This window comes from Ursus arctos, unplaced genomic scaffold (genome assembly GCF_023065955.2).
Source record: "Ursus arctos isolate Adak ecotype North America unplaced genomic scaffold, UrsArc2.0 scaffold_14, whole genome shotgun sequence".
NCBI lineage: Eukaryota > Metazoa > Chordata > Mammalia > Carnivora > Ursidae > Ursus > Ursus arctos.
The window spans coordinates 26,856,448-26,882,730 of NW_026622808.1; the positions used below are offsets into that span (position 1 = coordinate 26,856,448).

At 51.6% G+C, this 26,283-nt stretch overlaps 1 protein-coding gene across 13 annotated transcripts in view; it reads right to left on the reverse strand.

Moving 5' to 3' along the window:
* EPS15L1 (epidermal growth factor receptor pathway substrate 15 like 1) overlaps positions 1 to 26,283 on the reverse strand; it is a 94,082-nt gene that overhangs the window by 11,544 nt on the left and 56,255 nt on the right. For 5 of the 13 annotated variants that reach the window (XM_044384759.3, XM_026500424.4, XM_057311594.1 and 2 more), the window contains 7 exons: positions 22,702 to 22,825; positions 21,738 to 21,788; positions 20,447 to 20,583; positions 15,642 to 15,702; positions 14,621 to 14,703; positions 8,448 to 8,580; positions 6,195 to 6,242 (listed from right to left, as the gene is read on the reverse strand). In XM_044384759.3, the coding sequence (XP_044240694.1) occupies positions 6,195 to 6,242; positions 8,448 to 8,580; positions 14,621 to 14,703; positions 15,642 to 15,702; positions 20,447 to 20,583; positions 21,738 to 21,788; positions 22,702 to 22,825 (637 nt within the window). The remainder of the gene's footprint in view (positions 1 to 6,194; positions 6,243 to 8,447; positions 8,581 to 14,620; positions 14,704 to 15,641; positions 15,703 to 20,446; positions 20,584 to 21,737; positions 21,789 to 22,701; positions 22,826 to 26,283) is intronic. The other 8 variants (XM_044384761.3, XM_026500426.4, XM_057311600.1 and 5 more) reach the window with 2 other exon arrangements.

The following is a 26,283-nucleotide window of genomic DNA, read 5'->3' on the forward strand; positions in this document are numbered from 1 at the left end:
CACCATTCCTAGATGTCGGTGTGTGGCGCCACCCGAACCCCCTCCCCCAGCAGCGCGAAGGCGGGGAGTGAGGACCAGAGGGATGACGACCCCCTGGGGGCTGGAAGCTGCTGGCCTGGCGCCCACAGTGACTCTCCAATATTCAGAGGAGTCCTCATTAACAAGGCAGAGGAATGCAAGATTGAAGAAAAGGCAAAATAGGGCTCATTTCAAACCGCAGCAGTTTCAGCAGTTGCCCAAGCGGTGCACCGAAACCGCACACAGGACCGCCTTTAGCAAAAACAGTATGAGCCCGATGGTTTACCACAGTGTGTGCTGTTAACAAAAAAAAAACAAAAAAAACACTCGGTGGCCGGCTCCACCCTGGTAGAAATTTCTTTAATTCTCCTATTGAACTTTTCGAAGCCACGTGTGCCCCCATGCCCCTCGTGTCCCCCGTGCCACGGGCACCCAGGGTCGGGGAAGCAGCCAGGTCCCGGGCAGGTGCTCCTGAGCGAGTCTCTGGCAGCAGGGCTCCCTCCTCGCTGCGCCTTTCCCAACACGCTTTTCAGGAAACCGCTGCCCGGGAAGGGACCCCGAGAGCCTGGCCCGCCCGTGGGAAAAACGATGGAATGAACATTTGCAAGATGTGAACGCTCAAAACTCCGAAAGAAGGTAGATCCCCTTGTTCGAAAGTCTCTTCTTAGGAGAAGATGAAGAGGTTTTGGGTGACTAAGGGTCTCAATAAATCTGATGGGTAAAGATATCAAAAATATACCCAAGTGTGAGTTTGTTTTCATCCCAACTGGACACTTGCTGGGTTCTATTTATAAAATTCAGGGTTGAAGCTGAAAAATGCAACTACATTTCTGTAGATGAGAGATAAATACGAAAACAACAAAACACAACAAAAAAATAAAAAACAAAGGGCTTGTGGTCAGGACAGCTGCCCCACCTTAGCTATTACCCTACACAACACAGGACGTTCGCACAACTGCCATTTATCCCAACACGGGACACCCACGCAGCTGTCACTCGCCCGACACAAGGGACACCCACGCAACGGCCGCTCATCCTCCATAGCTTCTGACTGTCACACCACACGGGAGAACTGCAGCTGGGGAGGGGGCGCTCCCTGTTTCCTCGGCTTCTCCCTTCCCACCTTGCTGCCCCCCTGCCCTCGGCAGAAAAGCTTAACTTGGGGGGACATGGGGAGAAAGAGAGAGCAGGCTGTCAGAGCACAACCTTTCAAATTCGCAATCACTTGGGAATCTTTTACTGCAAGAGACTGCTATTCACCAGCACGTATCGATGTTTCCCTCTGGCTCCCGCCAATGGTGGGACGTGGAAGGCGCGCAAGGGAAGCTAATTTCTCAAAATGTGATGCGCGGGACCATCTAACGGTTTGCAAGTGAGGAGTCCTGCAGACGCCAGCCCTGCTCGCTCTCACTGATGCACACGAGGGAAGGCAAAGCCGGCAGATCAAAGCCGTGCCAAGTAGCACAGCCCTGGCAGATAAAATCTGAGGTCCCCACCATCACAGCGTTGAGATTTTCCACTAAAAATATTTACTGAATTTTAAGAAAATCTGCTTAATGCATTGAAGGGAACAGGATGAGGTTTGGTACCGAATTGTTGAGAAAAGCTGAACAAATATTTACTATTATCCACCAGGCATCTCTACCACTGATAGGTTTTTCAGTCCCTGTGGTGTCTAAGGTGGTCAAAGGTCATGGAAGTGAGCTGGTGAAGAGCCCCGTGGATGTGGGGTCAACCCACCCTTACGAGAGAGAGAGAGAGAGAGAGAGAGAGAGAGAGAGAGAGGAGAAAAAGGGGAAAAAAAGTAGCCACACTTTTTGGGTCCTCAAAAGACACACATCATTGGGAGTGAGAAATACAATTTTCGAGAAGTTTCAACAAAAGGCTCCTTTAGTTCTGAGCAAAAACAGGGAGGGGAGTTCGTGACTTATGAGTGAATTTACAAATCCCAAATCGGTCTTTACAACAAAAACAATACGGACTACACGTCTCACAGTTCTGCTTTTTCAAAAATCACATTTCTTCTTTGATTTTTGCCTTCGACACACTCTGCTGGAGCAGCCCTGCATGCTGTCCTGCCCCGTCCCCATCCCAGGGGCTCAGGGCACCTTGTGGGGGGGTGGTGGACGACACTCCTAGCTACACAGCAGCCAGATGGGGGGGGCCCTGGGTCCATGCCACAGGACCATGGTGGCTCAGCCTTTGTTCCTCCCTACAGAGGAGTGCCAAGGCTGCCACAGCGCTACCTCTGCACAGGAAGAAAGGCGCTGGACCCACATTTAACAAAATCACCGGAGTGTCACGCGGCGGGTCAGAAAGACGGTGAGGGGGTGTACGAGCGCTGGAGCTGTAGAGCCCACCAGGAGCTCCCTCCTATGGTGGGGGCAGCTTGGAAGGAGTCAGGAGAGCCAAACGGGCGCCCCCCACTCTTGCTCTCTGTACGGCCAACTGCCCCCTTCCCCATAATTCGATCCCACCCATGTGCCCGTGCTGTTTTCAGCTGACAATGGCAGAGGGAGGGGGCGGACCAGGTCCTTGGAATCTGAGAAACGAAGGGATGAGGCTCCTCCATCGAAAAGGAGGGGCCACGCTGGGCACATCTTCCTAGGCTCCCTCACCTTGCTACAGGTGGAACCAAGGGGTTGGGGGAGGAGTGGCGGCAAAGAGGCACTCAAGATGGCTAGGGAGGGGCCAGGGCCGGGCGCAGCACGGCAGCTCCTGTCTGCTCACACCTACACTTAGATGCAGGATGGGGGGGGGTCCAGGCTCTCTGCGCCTGCACCCCACCCTGAGGCCCCACAGCCCCCCAGGAACCTGGCTGCCTGAGCTGATTCCTCTGCTCTAGGACCCTATGCCACTGAACAACAGGTGACAACTCTGTCACTGAACTCCCACTCAATCTTCCCTCCTGGGTGCAGGAGGGTGGGCGTGTGCTAAGATAGGCAAATGCTTCTATTTTCAAACTCAGACGACTTTGCGGAGGAGAAATGTACCCCAAATAACAGTCTGTCTCCAGGCATTTCACAAGGAAGAGGCTGAGAGGAAAAGGGCGTTTCTCCCTCTGCTGGGAGCAGCGCTGGTGGCAAGCTCGCGCTGCCAGGGCGTCACCCCCAGGCCTGACACAGACCCGACCCCCCCCTCCCCAGCCGGTGGGGGTGGCGGGCAGGAAAGGAGGGCTCCACCAGGCTGGGCGCCCGGGGCTCCCTGGAGCACCCCGACCGTGGCTGGCCAGCAAGTACCAGGATTTTCCAGGCTTCTTGAGATGGCGGTGAACCGCTCTTGTCCCATTCTAGAACTTCATATATACCCACCGAATTATCTCTTTGAAATCATCGTGGGAACGGAATTAAAGTAGTTAAGTTCAGGGCTGAGGTGCTAACCGCACGGCTCAACTGGAGAAGCCATTTTAAAAGTGGATCCTGAGCAACAAACAAGAGGTCGGGACCCACCCGGGCGAAGGATGGCCACCCCAGTCTCAGCCTGGCCCTTCAGAGCACACGAGAGCCGAGCGTGAACACGGGCTGGAGCGCAGAGGAGCGCGGGGCAGCTCCCCCAGGATGGGCAGGGTGACCAGCGGGCGAGTGGGCTGGCCTACAGGTGGGCGGCAGGCAGAAACCCGCCCAGAGCAAGAAGCCGCGGTCACCCCGTGCACGTCCACACACAGGTGTGGGAGGGGACTCACGTTCTAGGGGAGACAGGATTTTTTATTTTTTTACTTTTTTTTCGAAAATCATTTGACTCAAACAGGACACAGATTAAATGCTATTCGTTTTCCTGTGTTCGTTGGAAGAATTGAGGGGAGGGGGCAGAGGGGCAAAAAAAGACACCCCGGGCATGTGCACGGCTTGATCCTGGAGGTGAAAAGGTCATTAGCAGTAATAAAAGGGTAATAAATAGCGGAGAGGTTAAAGGTGACTGGCTGGTTAGCGGTGAAGGCCCGCTAGCTGGTGTCACCCGGGCGCTGCAGGGCCCGAACGCAGTGCTGCACTTGCAGGAAGTGGCAAGGGTGGGGCCGGGCGCAGGATCCCGCTATCTGTCGCTGGGGTGCGGAGGCCCAATCACTGACACCCACACAGCCATTTCCTGCCCTTAAAAAAAATCTGTTTCTCCCTTTGCAAATCAACAACTTTTACCTAGAAACTCTTCAGCGGTGAGTTCTGACTGATCTCGGTCTCTGATCCGTTGCAGAAAATACACCATTGTTTACCTGGGGGAGGTGTGCGAGCGCCAGCTTTAACTGACAGGTTTCGGAGGCTGCGAGTGGGGTCTGTTTTGCATCTGCCTGGAAGAAACCAATTCTCTCTACCCCAAACAGGCACCTGCTGGTTACCCAATACCTTGATAGACCTTTCTAGAAAAGAGCCCCGAGCACAGAGAACTCAGTGAGGACACTGGAGCCCCGGGTGTGCCCCCAGAGGGTGGTTCTCCATGGTCCCTGAGGGTATACTTTCTGGCTCGGGTCAAGAGAAAATTCCATCTTTAGCACTGAAAGCAGATGGCCAGCCATGGGCTGCTCTAGTCACACATGCACGACGCCAGAACTCTTTCAACAGGGAACCCCGGTGAGGCTCCCGGGTGAAGGGTCCCCCACCGTGACTGCTCGGGCGGACGCTTACACACGTGAGTTTATCGCATGTCAAGTAAACCTCAGTCACGTTTTTAAAAACAAACAAAACAGCTCCCACGGAATGTGAAAACTGCAGGCTGCAGTGTACGGGAGGTGGTACCTAAAAACCACGCGTGACTCAGACCCAAACGTGCACTTGGTCCCAGACAAGCGACCACAGCTGAGCTTCGCCAGCGAGGACCCTGGCACCCTCTCTGAAGTTCAACTACCCATGCCCTGACTTTTCAACTACAAAGCTTTCTGCCGAACTGCAATCTCATGGGGAAAAGGGTCCCTTGGTAACTCCCTGCATGCATATGGCTGCCTCAGACCCAGCCTCTGTCTGCCCCTGGGAAGGAGCTTGTGGAAGGAGGACCTGTGTCCCGGTCCTAGCACCCTAGGGACGGGATGCGGACACATGTCACACACATTACATCACGGGTCATCACTGTGCGAGGCACTTTACCCACACGCCCACCTGCTAGGCCAGAGTTGGTCCCATGTTCAGTCAGGGAAACCGAGGCTTGCTGAGGTTGAGACACTTGCCTAGAGCCCCCTCCAGGAGATGGTGGCAGAGCCAGAACATGAACCCAGGCCCTGGCTTCGCATGTCCAGAAATGTGGCCTGAGCCTGATCAAGCAACCTTCCTGGATTCTAGTGGCCTCACATATGGGAGACACCTCCAGGGGCAGAGACCTGGCAGGGTTCTAGAAACTACGGAAGAGCCATCCCTCCATCTTGGTTTCTGTGAGTGCGGGTATGAAGTTGTGTGTTTGGGCTGGGGAAAAAAAAAAAACAAAAACGTTATCACAGCAGTCTGGACCATCCACTTGGGATCTCCGCGGGATCATGGCTCCATCACTAGGGCTGCGGGGTCCCCGGCAGCAGTGTGCCCACTTTGCCTTGTCCGTACTCAGCCATGCTGGGGCCGCAGCTCCCTCTGCATGCTGGGAAGGCCCTTGACTGTGATGACATGGCATTTCCAGGTGGCAACAGCCACCACGGTGTGGTGACCACGGGGCCTCTCCACGTGGGCAAAGGCCAGGTTAGTGAGAAGAGCACAGAAGCACAATCTATTTCCTCACTTTCAAACTGTTGGACTTTGTTTTCTTAAAACAAAAACAACTTGGACATCCTATCTTAAGCAGCCAAGAAAACAAGAGTTGTGCCTTGTGTTTTCATAAAGACCACCTTGAGCAGGACCTCCTCCAGCCCTCATTGGCTGACCTGTCCTGCTAGTAACCAGCTAACTCCCGGGCCGCTCCAGGGCCTAAGCAGTCTCACTCCACGCAGCATGGACGCGGAGAAGGAGGGCACTGTGCGCAGCTAGGCCTCAGTTCCCTCCATCAGCGCAGCAGTGTGGGGCAGACACCTTCCTTGAATCCCCCAAAGAACCGAACGCTTCCCCCCAGACGCAACTCATTCACAGGTCAACTGCTGGGTCAGACACCACGCGTGGGGTGCATCTGCATGGCCAGCGTGTCCACGTTGTTAGAGGTTAGTAGGAAATCACAGCAGAGCCGCCACCGGAAGCTGCTCAAACACTACTCGCCACGCGGTCTGTACCTACCACCCAGCGGTGTGTACAGCGCAGAGTTTTCCTGATCAGCCATTGCTTCTAGGTAAGAGAATCACATGAGAAACATTTAGACCTCAACGCAGGTATGTCGTAGCCGCTTACAGATTCCACACCGCACATGCATCACCATTCTCCAGAACCTGTGAGAACTCTGAGCCTATGGTTTGATCCTCAGTACAGCTGTAGATGGGGTGGAGAGGTCCAGGGCTGGCCCTGCTGCACTTTGCTGTGTGACAGTGGGTGGCCCATGCGACCTCTCTCACTTCCCTTTCCTCTTCTGAGAAGAGAGCATCACTGTGCCTGTCCTATCTTGTGGGTCTTCCTAGGATCTGGCTAGGTAACAGTCTCACAAGTGCTTCCTACGGGTCCATGGATGTGACAAGGATAGTTGGAGCACCTGGCACCGCACTGGCCAGGACAGAGCAAGGGTGCAATGGCCCAAAGCCAAGAGCAAAGCAGCCTGAGACTCCCTAGGGTACAGGCCCAAGCCTCCCAAAATGGGGATGGCCTCTCTGCTTTGTAAGTACATGATACACTAAAAGCAGCAGCCAAAATGGGGTGGGGAGGCCTGCAGAGGGCAATACAAGGGAGAGGGGACAGTGAAGGGCAAGTTCAAAAGCAGACCCAGCACTGGTTCAAGGAAAGGGAGGAAGCTAAAATAAGAGTTTCCAAGAAACCCTGCGCATGAAGCTCTGCACCTGCTAGCCTGCATGTGGAGTACCTCCCTGAGGACTGACAAGTACTGCAGCTCGCTGCGTGCGTGCATGTGTGTGTGTACCATCACACGGGAACGTGTGGACACGTGCAGTGTGCATATAGGTGCGTGCAAGCGCTGTGAGAACATGCACATGCGAGGGTGCACGGGAATGCGTGCATATGTGCACACACGTGCCTGCACGTGGGAACAGTGCATGAGCACGTGCGCACACACATGCACGTAAGTGTGAACCCAAGCCTTGTGTGTACGTGTGTATGCAGGCATGTGCTTGCATGCTTTGGCCCCCATCTTTCAGGCGGAGTGTGGAGGCCTGACGCTCTTCCATTAGGAGACTGTCAGGGGTGTCCCCTTAGAGCCACCAAAGTGGGCACTGCAGGCAGGGCTCCCATCCTCCTGAAAGAAAGCCCTGGCTGGCCCAGGTGACAGGACACGGCAGGCAGCCTCTTAAAAATAACTTCCCCTCCGTTCATCTCTACTAAGAGGAGGACTTTGACAGGCAGACCTCGTGTAGGATGACCAGAGGGCCTGGGACCCATGATCACCTGTAACTAGAGAGTTCCATGGGCCACCAAGAGGAGCCCCAGGCCAGCTGAAGGGCAGAAGCTAGCTCAGGCGGGACCAAGGTTTCAAGGGAGCATGTGGGTCTCCTGTGGCCACCCCTAGTCTCGAGACAGCACAGGTGAGACTGCCTGGAGCCGGGGCACCAAGAAAACGGTGAGCAGGGGTGGATACAGGGGCTGGGAAATTGCAGTGAATCCCGCTGCCACTTGAAGCAACAGCCTTCTCCTCTCAAGTCTGGCAACCTGGCCTGCCGGCCTTTGGCCATCATATAAAAGAGAGCCCCCACACAAGCTCCAAGTCCTCAGCATCCTCAGGGGGACACCTGGGCCCTCTCCCGAGAGTGGGGCCCCAGGGCCAAGATCAAGAGAGATCAGTGGCACCAGTCACAGCCAGGAGAGGTGAGGTCTGCAGGAAGCCCCTTGCTTGGAGCTATCTGGAGAGATACCCGGCAGGAGCCAAGCAGAAGAGAGCCCACAGCCATCTGCCTCCTCTTGATCAAACACGGCCAAAGACTCCCACTCCCAACCCCACTCTGAGTCCTCAACCAGTAAGGAAGCACCAGATTGAGGGGGTGGCCTCAGCCAACGTGGGAAAGAGCTCGGGTTAGGGGGAAGCCAGAAGGGCCATGGGATCCTGACTACACACGCTGCCAGGGGCAATGCGACAGCTCTCCCCACCACAAGGGCTGAGCCTTGGGCTTTCTGGAGACCACCCTGGAGGCCCACACTGAGCCCAAGCCAAGGGGCCCCAAGGATGGGGTGAGGGTGGGTGGGATGGGAGGCGTGCCCCAGGCACACACCCTGTGAGGACCCAGGTCACTAAGCAGTAGGGAGACCCTCTTGCTTCAAGTGCGGGCCCCCGGCATCTGCTCCACTTGGCTGGTGAACAGAGAAGCCCTTGGTCCCCCTCCCCCCGCCGTCCTCTGACGGTGGGCGGGCGGCTGCGAGAGAAGAAAGCGTACTGACCGCTGGGCGGTTTAGGCCGTGGAGGAGCAGGTTTCTTCGGAGGCAGAGCGGGAGTGTCCTGTTTACTTTTAAAGGGGTCATCTGAGAATCCTGCCCCTCCAAAGGAGGAGGTGAAAGGACCAGAAGTTGGGGGCTGTAAAAGAGGACACGAAAGAGAGGCAAAAATAATCGTTAAAATGGAGGCAACGGATGTCCATTCAGCCAATGCTCAAGTACCGAGAGCCTCAGTGAGGCCCCCACCCTCTGAGTTCCGTGGCACAGCCCCCACGGGGACCCAGGTCTCTCACAAGACCCCTGCTTTCCTCCACCCTCAACAGCCAGGGTCCTCTGGCCTGTGAGGGGCAAGCCAGCAAACATAGAGCAGGCAAGAGCCGCCCTGTGCCTCAACAGGCTTATATCACGCACGGCATTCTACCCACGCAGGGATATCAAGTCTTTCCTGACCCCAGGGTCCCCTGGGCCTCCTGTTCATGCTTCAGAGATGGGCCCCACCTCACCCTCACGCTGGCTGCAGACCCCTCCGTGTGCCACACCTGGGCAGCTCCCAGCACTGGGTCAGAATGGCAGCAGACCACCTCCTCGCCCCGACGTGGCCCACGGGTGCTGCTGCCTACACTGTGACTCAGGTTAGAGCCCACCCCCACTCCTGTTGGCACAGCCTTGGCTGCCTCCGTCAGGCTCCTCCAGCCTGGATCTTCGACCCCTGCTCCCACCCAACCCCATCTCAAGTGCAAATCAAACCATGTCATCCCAGCAAGAGAGAGAGGCACAGGCAGGTGTGTGGGTAGAGAGGACAGGTTGGTCCGTAGCACTCAACAGCCCCAGTGCCCACAGCTAACCTCCGAAGCACTCCTCAAGGCACACAGGGCCTCCATCACAGCCCCCTGCTACCCAATTCTTCCACCTCATCTCTGTAGCTATCCCTCCCCACAATTCCCCAGTCCCTGGAGTCCCTTGCATGCACCCCAGTCTCCAGGGCCCCATGCACACAGGGTCTCCAGCTGGGGAGCTCAGTCTACCCCATCCACCCCAAGATCCTCTTTTCCTCAGAGACTGACCAGACCAGATCTCACTGCCGCCCCTAGAGCTCCGACGTCCCTTCCTGCCAACTGTGCCGCTTGACATCCTGGTGGGACTCCACAGGACCCAGGTCACCATGGGCAAGCACATGCCCCCCACCTGGCCGTGTCTGCTCTGAGTGGGCGCAGGTGATGGGGCAGCACATCTGCTGGCTGGGCCTGTGGTGGGCTGTGACTTGTCTCCGTGGGCGCCCCCCACCCTGCATGCCAGCACAGTGCTGGGCACGACAACCCCCCCACCCCCAGCAGACGGATGAGCCACAGACGGGCCAGCTCAGGTCTCCCCTCCTCTGGGATCCGGTCACAGGAACACAGATGTGGCAACCGCTGCCTCAGGTATAGCCACAGATACTAGTCTCAGGTGGGGAAGAGGTGGCCAGGCCACAGTGAGAGGGAGGGGGCCTGGAGAGGCTGCTGGGCATCCCACCAGGGACGCTGGTTCCCCTCTCCCAGCTCCCAGGACCTCTAGGCTAGGAGATGCTGGCTCTGTGCTCATCTTCTCATCTCCCCAGCAGAGGTACGGAGAGGAGACACAGCCTGCAGTTGTTCAGCCCCTCCGTGGTGGAATCAGGGTGGGAATCACTGTGTCGGCCTCCGGGGCCAGGGCTCCTGGGCCCTGCCCTCCACTGCTGGAGGTAAGTCTGGGGCCTTGTTCCAGGTATAGCTCTGTCCTCAGGCCCATGGAAGAGATGTGAATGGATACAGGCAAGAGGCAGAGCCCGCTGAGGGGTCAGTGCGCCAGAGAAAGCCCCGAGGAAGACAGGGGCCAAATAAGGAAGACTCATTTCCCTGCCAAGAACATGTTGGCCCCCCAGGAAGCTCTGAGCAAGAGGGGCAGATGGGGCTGGCGGGACTATGGTAGGGCAAGGAGGTGCCTCCCTCCACGGCTGCTGCTCCCCCCTTCTGGGCTCTGTGGACACTTGTCCTCTTAGGTACAAAATTCAGGGAGTCTCTGAAAATCCTGCAGCTTCAGTTTCTGGAACATCTGCCTGGCCAGGCTGCAGAGCACAGTGGTCAGGGTTAGGGTCTGGAGTCCCAGGCCTGCTAACTGCTCCCTGCCTCCGCTCCCTCATCTGTGTAATGACCAATACGACACACCGTAGCCCTAGGGCTGCCGCAAAAATATAATCAAGACATGTGTAAATTGCTCCAACAAGCACACCAACAACATGGCGCAAAGATGGCACGATTTTTATCACACCAAGGATGGGGACATGACTGGAATTCCTTCAGATGCTTGTAAAAATCTGCAGATGCCCCGCGAACTACCGATCTTTTTATTAACTGCTGCTTGCTGTTATCCACAGACTTTACCCCAGAAGGAGACAGCATGGGAGCAGAGGTGAAGTGTTGAGCCACAGCTTAGCTTTAAAATGGTGGCTGAGGGTCTGCGGTTTGGGGAAGAAGATCGGGGGCGGGGGAGTGGGCAAAGGAACCAAGAGGGCACGGGATTCTGCTTCTGCCTCTGCCATTCATGGACCAGAACACAGCTCACGCGATTCCCACACAACTTGAGATGAGCAGGCAGGAATTAAAACCAATTACTTAGTGGAGAGGAGGCGTGACCGGCCCGAAGCCCCCCCCCCATCTCGGGGGGTCCAGAAAGCACCCATTCTGGGGAAAGCGTGCACAGCGGCTCCTGGACACATCCCGCTGAGCGTCCACCTGTACCACACGCTGCAGCCTGGACCACGAGCCATTAGGACGGTCCCAGCATTGACTCTCCGCCCCCCTCTTGTGTTCAAACCCACTGAGCGGGTGGTCTCGCTCCAGTGTGACAGGGCTCCAACCACAAAGGCCACTCCCCCCGCGACCCTGAGCTGTAGCACTTCTAACACCGCCAAGCCCGCGTCATTTCCGAATCCCACTTTTCATGACTCCAGGTTTCCCAAGAGGCCTCCTCTGGGACCCGACTCGTTCTTCCTCAGGCTGCAGCTTCAGGGAAAGTGGCTATTTTTAGAAGGGTTTCAGTAAAGCCAGCAGGAGCTCTCTGGGCTGGCACAGCACGAAGTGTGCTCAGAAAGAAAAAAAAGAGAAAAGAAAAAAAAGGAGAGAAAAGCCACTATAAAAAGCAGCTCTAAGAGGAACATGCTTGGGGTCCACAGTTTAAAGAGCTGGTTTAAAGCAAGCCACTCTCAACTTTTAAGAAACAGCCCTAAATGGGAATGCATGGCTTTAAACACCACTGGAGAAACGACTGGAAAGGCCCTGACAACCAGCCAAGAACTGCAGGGATAGCTTTTTTCCATGGGGCAGGGGTGAAATAATTACGTTTGAGTCTTGTTTTTATTCTCAGATGCTCAGAATTTGTTCTTAAAGCAAGGTGATGGATTGACAGGGTCTAAAAAAATCTCTGCAGGTGTGGGGGACCTCCACTTTGAGTGCAAGCCTGAAGACGGTCCCAAAAGAGTCTGCCGGAACCAGCCCACTGGCTGCCAACTTCACTCCACACCGTCAGGCAGAGGACGACACCGCGATTCAGGGTGGAGTGAAGAAAGGGCGCCAGTGTGCATCACCTCGCCACCCCACTCAGATGGGGAAAAGCTGGCGATGTAAAAAACACACACCAAAAAAACATAAAACCAAGAAGCCAAAAAAAAAAAAAAAGCCTTCTTGCCACTTTACTTTCATTTCCTTCAGCATTTTATTTATACACATGATGTTTTTCTTGAAAAACAGAAAGGGAACCAAAGGGAAAAACAGAGACCTACAAGGTGAGGGCTCGGTGTTCCGCTGGACAAGTGGCACGACATCAGGCGCTGACAGGAGCGTGGAAACCAAACAAAGGAGCACCTGAGACAAATTTTCCACAGCCCCGTCCAGCTCTGTCCCGCCCAGCGCCGCCAATAGGAAGGGGCCACCAGCTCTGAAGTCACAAGTGCATGTGTGTGCAGCCTGATCAAGGGACACACGGACCAGAGGGAAGCCGAATCAGAGGGAAAACTCGACGTTAGGTTAGAACGGGCAGAAAGGCAGGCAGGGCCAGGCTCTGAACTGCCTGGCTCCACGGGGTCTCTGCAGCCCCAGGACACGGAGAGACTGCCTGGAAGGGAGAGGGGCGGCCATTCGCTGTCCGGAGCCCCTCCAGACTGGCCACCCTGCGCAGCCCTCCGCCAGCCCAGGCAGCTCTACCAGAGTGCCTCGCAAAACAGGGGCCTTGCCAGTACCCTTGTCCTGGTCTCAGCCCTGGCCCCTGGTAGCTCTCCCCTGCTCTGCCGCTGGGGCCTCCCAAAGGGGGAGGGAGAGTACAATGCAGACCCCTTCATCTGGGGATTGCTGCCACCGTGTGGCACAAGCTCTCTGATTTCAGGAGTTGATTTCCTGCCTGCTAAGCAGGGACGGAAGCAGAGGACGCACAGCTCAGCTCCACTCGAGGAGGAGCCGGGGCACGTGTAATAGCCACCAAGTGACAGACAAACCTCCTGCCCTGGTGCCTTCTGGCCAATCCCAGACAGCGTTCCGACTGTCGGTGTCACAGCGTTTCCACAGGGAAGGGAGGCTCATTCCCTCCAGGCACTGGAATGAGAGAGGCGGCTACACCAGCACCTCAGGGCTCCCTCCTGCGACAGCTGATGGGCACACGTTCTCTCTCTGGCCAGAAGCTGGATTTGCTACCTTGATAAAGTACACTCACATACTTCTTTGAAAACCTAAACAGAATCTCAAACATTTCTTGAAAGCCGTGTGCCACAACACGCACCGGTTCATCACAAGTGCTCAGTGCCCAGACAAGTGCATGCCCGTCAGGCTGAGTGAACACAGAGTCAGCAGGCAGGACACCCCAAGGAGCTGGCATGGCGAGGGTGCCCAGCAGGGGCTGGCGGGGTGCAAGAAGCAAGTGACTCCTTGTCGAAGATGTTCGGCTCCCACATGCTCCAGAGACTCCCTCCCCAGCTCCCTCTCCACCATCTGGCTTCCGAACCTCCCCAATGGGAGGTGAGATCAGGGATGGAGACTGTTTTCTGCCTGTGGCCACCCCCACCCCATGCTGATGGTACATGGGGCTGGAGCAGGTGGATACTGAAGATCGGTGGGGTGGTAAAGCAGCAGGACTCTGGCCGCAGGCTGTGCTCCATGAGGCCCTCACCTGCCTGAGGGGTGGCCGAGAAGCAGCGGAGCACGAGCGGTCCTAGGGACGGGGACCGGAGGCCAACATAGGGAACACCTACTGCTGCTTTCCTTATCAAAGAAACATATTCATACTCAAAAGCAAAGGACACTAAAGATTATAACAAACACCAGCAGATCCTCAGATCACTGCCTTTCCCACTCATCACGGCCGACGTCTTTGACTTCTTAGCAGTTTCTTCTGGGATTTACCTCCATAATCATGGGCTTCTACTCTTATTTCTTAACCTGTCCATTTTGGATATGATCTACTAATTGTCTTCTTGCTATGTTAAAGATTTAGCTTTCTAGCCACACCTTCCCCAGCCCCTCCACACAATAGGGCCCCAACACCATATGGGGTTATATTCACTTAACTGCGGCCACACAGACACTGCCCAGCCTGACAACTGTGGCAATGTCATCTGTCTGGAACAGCTCCCTTTTCACCCGTATATCTGTTCACAGAATGTAGCCCTCGCTTTCCAAACCCTTCTCAGCTTGTCTTGGGCAGCTCCCACTTACATAACCGGTCCACTCTTTCCGGATGCCTCCCACCTGCCAGCCTGGGGCCCACAGTTCCAGCCTCAGCTGCCTGCACACCAGGCCTGCCCCCATGACCCTCCCGAGCCCTCTGTGCCTAACACCTTCTCTGAGTCTGTGCAGCCACAGCTTCATTGCCTGAGATCTGGCGGCTAACAGACACCAGTAGGACCAGGGGAGCGACACTTATGCCTTGTAGAGGGACACACGGCCCTGGCGGTTTCACTCAGAGGAAGGGAAATGGAACCGATCACAACCACAGGCATTTTCTAGACCCTCCCTGCCAGCTCACGACCTCGTGTGAGGATATGTTTCAGCGTCTGACAGGTGCCGGGAAATACATACGTGGTGCTAACAATTATGCCTGGCCGCTCACGACACGACCACGACAAGAGGCACAAAGACACTGGCAGAGGCACGCGTGCTCCATGGGAGGGGCTTTACCTTGGACATCTGGCTGAAGTCGGCAAAGCCCTCAGCACTACTGAAGGACCCACTTCCGAAGGGGTCTACAGTTCCAAAGGGACCTGCAAGTAGCACCAACAGTGGCAGAGTTAATTACAGGGCATCCATGGAACGCGCCTCCAGGGGCAGGGGGAGGTGCTGCCTCTCAGTAGTCAACGGCCCCCAGCGCGGGACATCCGAGGAGGTAGCATTTGCTTGCCAGGGTTGCACATCTGGATGCAGTCCTTCAACACGGCCTCCTTGCCCCCAACCCGCTCTGGCTCATGGTTGGTGCAGCTCAGCCCAGGCATCTCTCGCCATGACGGCCGCCTCGGGCAGAGCCACAGGGACTGTGCTCCATATCTGTACTTCTAGCCAGCACTGTTCACAGTCAGCAAAGGAGTGATAAGTGCAGAAGCACAGCCGACTGCCCTCCTGGGTCAGGGAGGGAGGTGAAGTTCCGCAGGGACCCGCCATCCACACCATGTATGTGGGGAGGTTGTCTGCGGGTGCAGAGTTTTGCAGAACTTTCTCCTTTGGTGGGGCAACTTGCCTGCATAACCCACACACCCACCTATGAACCCAAACTCTATCACCAACAAGCACAAGCTGCGAGGCAAGGCAGCAGGATCAAGTGGGGCCTGTTCCCAAAAGCAAGGGGGAATCCAAACGCTCCCCTCTCCCTTAATGCACAAGCCAGGACCCACAGTCAAACTTCGACTCTTTTAGGAAAAAGATCCGAAGGTACAAATCAAGGATTTGTAAGGAGAAATGAGTAAAGAGTAACCAGGAACACTGGTGTTATTACGGACTTCATTCCTACTGCCAACCTTCCTTTCCGGAAAGATGAGCAGCCGGGGGAGCTGACTTTGGCTGAAGGGCCTCAGGCGAGGATGTGAGTGTCACTGACTAAGGACATAAACTCTGAGGACACACAGCTTCAGAAATGAATGCGTGAACTGGGTGGGCTCCTTCCACTGGCTGGGGGAGAGTCGGAAGGAAAATAAGTCATCAGTCTCACCTGATCCTTTTGAGGAGACACTGGAGGATGAAAAAGGATCACTGGATTCAAAAGGGTCAAGCTGAGTGAAAGGAGAGAGGGAAGAGTAAAAAGCAGTTCATTCGTTCCCCCAGCCATTCGTCCCACCGCAGACTTTCCTGCTACCTGCGTACACTGAGCAGGGGCTGGCCGTGAGGAGAAAACGATTCAAACTAAGCCCTGGTGGCGTAAAACCCCAACAGACCAACCCCTCCCGCACAGCACACCTATAAACTCGGGGCAAAATGCAAAACAAATAAGTAAACATAAGCAACCACCTGAAGGTTCAGGAAGGGAGCCAGAGCAGAAAGACTGGACGAGAACTCCAAGTTGGCAGGAGCCAACAGCACAAGGTTGCGTCTTCTTTTTTTTTTTTTTTTTAAAGATTTTATTTATTTATTTAACAGAGATAGAGACAGCCAGCGAGAGAGGGAACACAAGCAGGGGGAGTGGGAGAGGAAGAAGCAGGCTCATAGCGGAGGAGCCCGATGTGGGGCTCGATCCCATAACGCCGGGATCACGCCCTGAGCTGAAGGCAGATGCTTAACGACTGCACCACCCAGGTGCCCCATATGAGGTTGCGTCTTCTGTCTAGACAGCTATCATCTGAGGGCTTTGTGAGGCTAGACCCCAACAGAAAACTCACTGTCTTTCTGGCCTAAAGACCAGAGGATGGTGGTCTGGGACAACCACAGTCATGGGAAAGGGTCAGGGCCCCAGAAAAGAGAGGCAGAGAACTTTCATGTCCGAAATTTCATGATAAGCTCTGCCCAAGACGAGGGCTGACCCCAGCACCGTGTGCGGGAGGGCAGACTGAATGCAGCCTACAGCTAAGGTCGTTAAGTGCACAGCTACGGGCAGGAGAAAGTGAGTTTGCAGTGGAGACTCACCAAGTCAACTGCCTGCTGAAACAAAAGCATCTGGGCTCTCTGGAGGCACAACCGAGCACTCACAATACACAGGATATGTTCTGAAATCATTCAACAGAACAAGAACCGAAAAACCCAAGGCCAATCAAAGGAAAAGACAATTGATAGAACCATTTCCAAGAGGAGCCAGATGTTCTGGAATTCTTTGATGAGGATGACTTAAAGCAGGAATAACTGTGTCCAATGAAGTAAAGGAAAATACACTTAAGAGGAATGGATAAGAGATCTTAGCAGAAAAATAGAACCTATACAAAGACACAAATGGAAATTCGAAAACTGAAAAAAGCACAATACATAAAATAAAAACTTCACTAGGTCAGCTAAACTACAGATGATCGAGAAAAAAGTAAATGAAGCTGAAGACAGATCAGCAGAAGTACCCAATCTACAGAAAAAAAGAGAAAAAAAAATGAAGAGAAAACGGAGTCTCAGGGACTCAGAGAGCCATTAGCAAAACCTCTAATATAAAAGTAGCTGTAATCCTACAAAGAAAGGAGAGAATATGGTAGAAAAAGAAAATGTCTACGAAAGTAATCGCCAAAAACCTGCCAAGTTTGGTAAAACACCTGATTTACAGATTTAAGAACCTCAGCAGGGGCACCTGGGTGGCACAGCGGTTAAGCGTCTGCCTTCAGCTCAGGGCGTGATCCCGGCGTTCTGGGATGGAGCCCCACATCGGGCTCTTCCGCTATGAGCCTGCTTCTTCCTCTCCCACTCCCCCTGCTTGTGTTCCCTCTCTCGCTGGCTATCTCTCTCTCTCTGTCAAATAAATAAATAAAATCTTAAAAACAAAACAAAAAAAAGAACCTCAGCAAACCCCAAACAGCTTAAATCCAAAGAAAACCATATACACACGTGCTTCACAGTCAAACTACTGAAAAGCAGAAATAAAGACCTAAGCAGCTAGGGAAAAACAGCACAGCACCTATGGGGGAACGACTGCCCAAGAGACTCACAGCTTCTCCTCAAAGACACAGAGGCCAGAAGGCAGGGGAATAACATCCTAAAAGTGCTGGAAGGAAAAAAAAATAATACTAGATTGGGCACAAATACCCTTCAAGAGTGACAATAAAGGGATGCCTGGGTGGCTCAGTCGGTTAAGTGTCTGCCTTCGGCTCAGGTGATGACCCCAGGGTCCTGGGATTGAGTCCCGCATCGGGCTCCCTGCTCAGTGGGGAGCCTGCTTCTCCCTCTGCCTGTGCCTGTCGCTCCCGCTGCTTGTGCGTGTGCATTCTCTCGCTCTCACTCTCTCTAACAAATAAATAAATAAAATCTTTAAAGAGGAAAAAAAAAAAAAGAATGGCAACAAAGTAGACCGGTACTGTGAGAAATGCCGAAGAAAGTTCTTCAGGCTTAAGGAAAGGGATCATTAGGGAAAATCAGATCTTAGAGAAAGGAATCAAGAGCATTAGAAATGGCAAATCTATGGATAAAGATAAATAGACCGCCTTTTCCTTTTTAAAACTTCTTTTAGACACATGCAATGGATTAAAGCAAAACTTGTAAGACAGTCTTACGGAGTTTATGGCATATTTAGATATATTATATTCATACAACAGCTAGAACATAAGAGGAGACATTGCTGGCGGGGGAGGAGGTGAACAAATGGACCTATATGGTTGCAACTTCTCTACATTTTACATGAAGTGATATAATATTGACTCCAAGTAGCCTATGAAAAGTTAAGAGTGTATATGGTTAATCCCTCCAAAAAATAATAGAAATAGGTATAGTTAAAAGAAGCCAACAGATACTAGAAAATGGAATTCTAGAAAACATTCAAATAATCTAAAAGAAGGCAGAGAGGGAACAGAGAAACAAAACACAGTGGATAAAAAGCAAGAAAATAACAAAACAGTAGACTCAAATCTAACCATAACAATAACTGCATTAAATGTTAATGGACTAGACACTCTATTTTGAAGGCAGAGATTTCCAGGCTGGAGAGAAAAGCAGTCCCAACTATATGCTCGCTATAGAAAACCCTTTGTGTATGAAAACCTGGGTAGACTGAAAGTAAATGGATGAAAAAAGATACAGCAGGCGAAGAGCAAGCATAAGAAGGATGAAGGAAGGCTATTTCAATATGTGATAAAACAGATCTCAAGACAGAGATATCACCACAAGAAAAAAGGAAGCTTTTATTATGATAAAAAGGTCACTGCATCAGGGTGCAACAAGAAGAATAAATACGTAGGCACCGGACAGAGCTTCAAAACACATGAAGCAAAACTTGACAGAATTAACAGGGACATAGACAATTCCACAATCACAGACTTTAACATTGCTCTCTCAGCAATGGGTACAGTGGTAGAGCTACAAAACAAGCAAACAGAAACAGTAAGGATACAAACGATCCAAACAATACTATCAACCACACTGACATAATTGGCATTTATAGAACATGACACCCAACAACTGCAGATCAACATTCTTCTCAATTGTACATGTCGGATGGACAACACAAACCAAAACATGGCTATCAAGAAATTTAAAAGGACTGCAAACACACAAAATATGTTCTCTAATAACAGATTTAATTAAAAATCAGTATTACAAGATACGTAAAGGAAGGAAAGAACAAATACCTGGAAATAAAACAGTACTTTAAATAATCCATGCTTCAACAGAGAAATCACAAGGGAAAGTAGAAAATACCTCGAACTAAAGGAAAATGAAGATACAACATATGAAAACGTGTGGAATGCAGCTAAGTGGTGCTTAGGGTGAAATGTGTCATTTTAAAATATTATATTAGAAAAGATGGTCTAAAGTCAGTGACCTAAGGTTGAATCTTAAGATGTTAGAAATGGAAGAGCAAGTACTAACCCAAAATAAACAGGAGGAAGGAAATAATAAAAAGCAGAAATCAGTGAAATAGAAGCAAACAGTAGAGGAAATTAATACAGTCAAAAGCTGGTTCACAGGGGCGCCTGGGTGGCACAGCGGTTAAGCGTCTGCCTTCGGCTCAGGGCGTGATCCCGGCGTTATGGGATCGGGCCCCACATCAGGCTCCTCTGCTATGAGCCTGCTTCCTCTCCCACTCCCCCTGCTTGTGTTCCCTCTCTCACTGGCTGTCTCTATCTCTGTCGAATAAATAAATAAAATCTTTAAAAAAAAAAAAAAAAAAGCTGGTTCACAGACAAGCTCAACAAAATTGATCAACAGAGAGCAAGAACACAGATCACACACACAGATCAGTAGCAGAAACAAAAGGGGGCTCCCGAGACAGGTCTATCAACAGAATGTTACAAATTAATCTTTGCCTTCAAGAAGCTCTGGGTCTAGGGCGACAAACAGGCCCGTGGAGAAGAGGAAAACCAGGGAATGTGTGGGGCAGAGAGAGAGATGCAGCCTAGAACATGAAGAGAGGCTACACACCACCCTCACTAGACACGAGAATTCTCTGTTCAATCACAGAGTCACTTTTTTGCTTTTTAAATCCCAACAGACACCAATTTAATGCAGTGCATTGGGCCTAACACCATGCAAGACATAGGTTTGCTGATGCTGGGGATGGAGAGGAGCATGTGAATGCCTCACACACTTTCAGTGCTGCCAGGAAGATGGCAGGGCAGCCGTGTGGAGCATGTGATGCTCTGTTTTGTTTCAGTTTTGTTGGGCGACGGGGCAGCAGTGGGGGCAGGTGATAGAACAGAGAAGCCACCCAGTGGGCCTGAGCTGAAGTGACAGGCGCACAGAAAGGAACAGAAAAAAGAGAGCTATTCGGGACCCAAGCCATCCTGACATGGGCTCACTGGTCCACTGCTTGTGACAGCCTGAGTCATGGGACAAGCCTCACAGGGATGAGCACCGGGCACACACAGTTAGCACATACACCTCCTTGGTGTCACTCACCTTTGAGGGTAAGGAAGGGTTTTTCGTGAACGGGTCTGAGGTAAACGGGTCATTCTTTGTCTGTTTCTTAAAGAAGTCGTCAGGCGCAGAGCCACGGAATGGGTCACTTTCTTTGAAAGGATCCCCTCCGAATGGATCTAGAGGGTGTTTTGGAAAATGAAGAAAAACATGGCCCATGAATAAACAACATTCTGCTTCATGAAAGAACCCAAATATAAAAGAACACATAGCTGACTGATGCCACTTATATGAAATTCTACAAAAGGAAAAAACCGTAATGACAGAAAGCAGGTCAGTGATTGCCGGGGACTAGGGGTGGGGGGTAGGAGGCACAAGGGAACCTTCTAGGACGATGGAGATGTTCTCTACCTCACACGACTGCACACATGTACCAAGTCTTATCTAATTATACACTTAAAATTGGTGAATTTTGCTGTGTATTTGTATTACACCTCCCAACAAAGCTGATTTTAATAATCAAAATACGGATAAATCCAGAGACAGAAAGCAGAGTGGTGGTTGCCAGGGGCTGGGGGAGGGGGAAAGGGGCGTGACTGCTCATGAGGATGAGGCTTCCGTTTAGGGGACGGCAATGTTCTAGAACTACACGGAGGTGGTGGTTGTACATTATGAATGTACCAAAAGCCACTGAATTGTCACTTGAAAATGGTGAATTCTGTGTTATACGAACTTCACCTCAATAAAAAAACAAACAGAAATAAAGAAGTCGATAAATAAACAGGCAGCACGATTGCAACACCACACCCATGGTGCATTCATTCCCCTGGAATGCGGGGTGCAGCCATGGTGAATGGACGCGGGGCAAAGCCGCTGTCACCAGGAGGGAACAAGAACTAGGCTTTCACGCAGTGCAGATGGTGGTCCTTCCCAGTACTCGCTGCCGCCACCACCTCTGGTCTGTGTAGACCGAAGCCCCATTGCAGGCAGGCGCTACACGGGGGCCCCCTGATGCTACCACAGGTGACACAAGTGAGCACGTGGGAACGAGTTGCCATGGGCATGTTTGAAAAATCGCCTAGCCACTGGGAGCTCCTTTTCTAGTTTTGCTTCTCTTCACACTGTGAGGTTGGCAAGAAGGGGAACCCGACCGTGAAGGGGAGGGCAAGTCACTGCCAGGCTTCCTCAGAAACTAAGCTCCCCTGCTGCCCTGTCCTAGCAGGCATGGCAGACAGGCTGCTTTTCTATTTCCCTCAATTTGAACTAGGAATGGAGACAGTCTGAGGATGAGTCCACGAAGAAACAAGAAGTTTTTTCAACAAAGGCTTTTTACCTGCTGCAGCTGTCTGTTGTTCTGCGAAGGGGTCATTCTGGAATGGGTCACCTAGGTTAGAGGAGAGAGGAATGTTTAGCTCTATGGCAGAAAGGACTCTGGCATATCCAAGTGGGAGCAGCCTCTGGCCGAGGCGGCTTTTCTTAGTTGGGGTGTTCAAGATGAAATGAGGTATTGTTGGCCGGAGGCGGGGAAAATGTGGAGTGAACCAGAATTCACTCCTCTTTCTCCACCACGCTTTATGCCTGTATCTCATCTCCGTCTCACCTCCCGCAGCTGCGACAACACAGGATCCCGGCGCTGCCCCAGTCCTCAACCCACAGGCAGCCCTGGAGCGACGAGGAGCTCCACACCTGCGAGCTTCAGGAGCTTCGACCCCACATCTGACACTGGAAAGGCACCCCCACTGCCCTCTCCCCGCCCCAGCACTTTGCGCAGGAACGTACAGATAGGCTTTCGGGCTTCCTGCTCTGAAAAAAACCGAGAAACCGGGGAAAACTTGTTTCTAGAAGTCTTCTTACTCTCGACACGTGTGCAGCTCTGGGTAAATGCGTCACATGAAGACCTTAGACCTACGTGGGGAACCTGTCCTTCACTGGGTAGTTTCATAATCGTGACTGCATCTGATTGTCTTACTGATCCCACCAGAAGAGCGAGGGAGAATTTACCACCCCTGGGAGGCTGGGAACCGAGATGCGCAGAGGTTAAGGGCAGAGCCAGCTGCCCTTGAATGTGGGTACCTCGCTGGGAGCTGGGAGCTCAGCTCTTCCCACCACACGCCAACGCCTCAGCTCCGGAGTGAGCCGGCTGAGGTGAAACACTCAGGTGGCCCAGGAGGCTCCAGAACTCCCTTCCCCCTCCATTCCGGAAGGTGCTATCTTGCACCCACTCGAATCATCGGACAGTTGTAAATGGCACAAAGTAAACAGCCCTCTAGTGACGAAGTGGGCACCGAGCGAGATACCTTTGAAGGGATCAGCGCCTTTAAATGGGTCGGATTTGAAGGGGTCTTCGGCCTGGAAAGGATCCGGATGCAATTCTTGGGCATTGTTGCTAAATAACAAGGCTTTATTTTTGAAAGGATCGTCCTGTAATTGTGTGAAGAGACAGGACAGGAATTTTATTATTTCAAATTTAAAGCAAAGTAAAGAACTCCCTACCCAACTTGTGTATTTCTCCTTCAAGCAGTGGGACCCTACAGAGAACAACTGAAAAATCACTGAAGAAATGTGGATGCCGGTTCACAGTGACATGTCGACACTAGTTTATTCACGGTGACAAATGTTCATTCACAGGGACAAGGTGTTAACAATAGGGGAAGCTGGGTGCGGGGCATGTGGGAACCTTCTGTGCTATCTTTAAGTTTTCCTGTAAGTCCATCACTCTTGCAATATAAAAGTGTATTTAAAAATTGAGTGGAAGCAACCCAAATGTCTGCCGATGGACGAAGAGATATACCAGATGAAGTATGTAAAAATATAAGGGAATATTATTGACCCTTGAGGACATTATGCTGAGTGAAGCAAGCCAGTCACGAAAAGACAAATGCTGTGTGACAGTGTCACTTTATATGAGGTCCCTAGAGGAGTCAGATTCACAGAGACAGAAAGCAGAGCAGTGGGTGCCAGGGGCTGCGGGAGCGGGACGGGGAGTGAGTGTCTAGTGGGTATGAAAATGTTCTGGAGTTTAGTTGCACAGTGTGAATATACTGAGGCATGGTTCAGATGATCAATTCTGTGTTATGTGTATTTTCTCACAATTAGAAATTTTTCTTAAAAAAAAATCACTAAGTCAGAAAACAGTGGTATTTTTGGAAATGTCAAAAAGAAAACCTAACAAGCCACTCAACAACAACAGCATGGGCCTCGTTCAAAAGTGTGGCCTCCCTCAATCATCTTTTTCTCATAAAACGTCTACCTATGTGGGCATTTTTAAAAAATGCTGTTTCCACACCAAGAAACATGCTGGCTATTTACATCTTGGGAGGAAATGAGTTGCTTATGCAGTTAGAACTACTAGAGCATACACACTTTGCACTTTGCATGTTTTTTAAAAAGTGCTTATTTCTAGAAACAAACAAGCATGTTTAAACCAGAAGAAAAAAAAAAAAAGATTTGCTTTTGAAGAGCACATTTTTATAGTGGAAAATGGTCCAAATGTTGGGGGGGGGTGTAATCTACACAGGAACAATGCACTTCGTTTAGAAACAGTGAGTATATTTTGGTTAATAAAGACACACCCTCAGTGAAAACATGAAGGTTTCACTGTGATATGAAAAAGCACAACATCCTCACTGAATCTGGCAGACATGTCAGCACCCGTGGGGCTGGCAAACATCCATTATTCCAAAGCCAAATAATTCAAGAGCTGGGGCTTCCGTAAAAATACAGACAATGGTTACAAGGGCAATGACGTCAAAGGTGCCAAAGGGAGATTCCTGACGAGGCTCCTAGCACTCTGGGCTGGTTGACTTGGGGAAGCAGGATGGCTCTCAGAGGCACTGGGCCAATGGGAAGCCCCAGGCTTCAGAAGGGCGACCAACACCCCTACCCTCTGATGAATCCAGAATGATTTTTCTTACCTGGGAAAGATTATCTGCAGCCTCCAACCACAGGGCTTCCCAAGGTGGGGAAACCAAGCAGGGTTCTTAGGCAAGTAAGTACAGATGTCCGCAAGCACCGCGTCTGGCGGAAGTGTGCGGTTCGTTAAGGACAGCATGGTGCTAACACCTGCTCCATGCGTGCACCCAGCAAGCGTCTGATGGGGCGCTCAGACACAGAGAAATAGGACGGAGAAGTCCCAATCTGAAGAAGCTGGGAGGCCAAGATGGAGAATCAACCTCTCACACTGTACCGGGGGAAGGGCTGTATCTGTTCCAGAAGAACGGAGAGAGATGATGACCTGGATATAGGTGTGCATTAAGAATGACAGCTTGGTCTCAGGTTGGAAGCTTCTATTTAGTTTTTAATAGCACTGATTTACAAGTTGGTGGATACTGTTTGTTTTTCTAATGTTTTAGATCATCACTTGGAAGCCTGCCAAATAAAAGGGGGCAATGGCAGAAAGGAGACTGTGATTCTAGGGGCTCTGCCTGTGAGCTCCCTGAACTGAAAGTCAGGTCTGCAGTCTCTTTCTCAAGAGCAATTATTTGCCTTAGGCAGCAATCGCTCTCTCCCCTTCAAAGGAGAAGCCTGACAAGACCCCAGGAGGGTTCGGGTTCCGACTCCATTTCACAGGTTCAGAGCAGAGAATGACCCTTCCCTTGCTGCAGAAATGCCGTAAACTCCACCATCCACTGACCACTTTGCAATGAGAACTGAGCCATCTGCCACCTGGGAGACGCAAGTGCAGTAGACAAGCACCGGGGTGAAAGATCCCTCAGCAGAGGTAAAAGACCTCGAACACGGAGTTCAGTAACTAGTCTTAAGTTCTGCACTTGGTAAGAAATAGATGTGACAACTCTGAAAGGAGTTTCTGTGACTTTCCTTCCCTTTAGATGGGGGCTGGGCAGTGGTGTGCTGGTGAACCAGCTCTCTAGGGGGGCGGGGGAGCCCTGATTGGTAGCTTCTGCCAGTTCCCATGGTGTAAATACTCCCACCGTGGCTGAATCCAAGTTACCAAAAGTTGAACAATCAGGTTACAAAATTCCTACTTAATAATCAGCTCTGGAAAGTCAAGAAAATATGGCTCCAGCACGCCAGTGGGACTGGATGCGACAGACGACCCAATGATGAGTTCTTGATGAGGCTTAAGTCTGGGATGATTTATTACTTTCTCTCTACTAGACAGGGTGGTTGGGTGCTGCCTTCAAGGGCAAGAGGCCAGTATTCTCATCACCGGATGAGAGATAAGAAATAAATTTGGCTTTAAGAAACATCAGTCTCTTGGACAAAGTAACACAGTATGAGCTGAACACTAAAGTTAGTAACTTTGGTAGAACTGTCCAGCCTTAGAAAGTTCTAGATGCACCTCTCTGGTTACACTATTCTCAGGGGACTAAACCCCTCACTTTTGCCCACCTCAAAGAGTACTAAGAGCTCTCTGAAGCAGTCTCGAAATATTCAAGAGTAAACAAAAAGCCCTCTTCAAAGTGTTTATTAAGAAAAGGAAACAAACCGAAAAATGCTTTAAAAACTGTATTTGTACAACAAGATAAATATAGTTTTTCTTTCAGACACTGGTTGCAAGTTTCTATGTAACATATCTGACGTCGACATTCCAGGATGAGTTGACTATCATGTAAACTTTGCCTCACTTACAAGATAAATGAAAATAAGGAAAGATTAAAAATCTGTGGGGGAGAGGAGGGAAATCACTGGCCACTTGCAAACTGCCACCTTGCTGCCAACTTTTTACCCAAGGAAACCCATCTTATTCGAACCTGCAAAAGGGTTTGAGAGTGAGCTGTCCTGTGAACTAAGATGAAACGGGACAAGCCCAAAGCTGTGCAAGGGGACCAACGCCAGATGGGAAAAGTGAAAGCAGGGTCACGAAGCTGAAGGCACACACTGAGATAGGACACAGCCAGAGAGCCAAGCAGGCAATT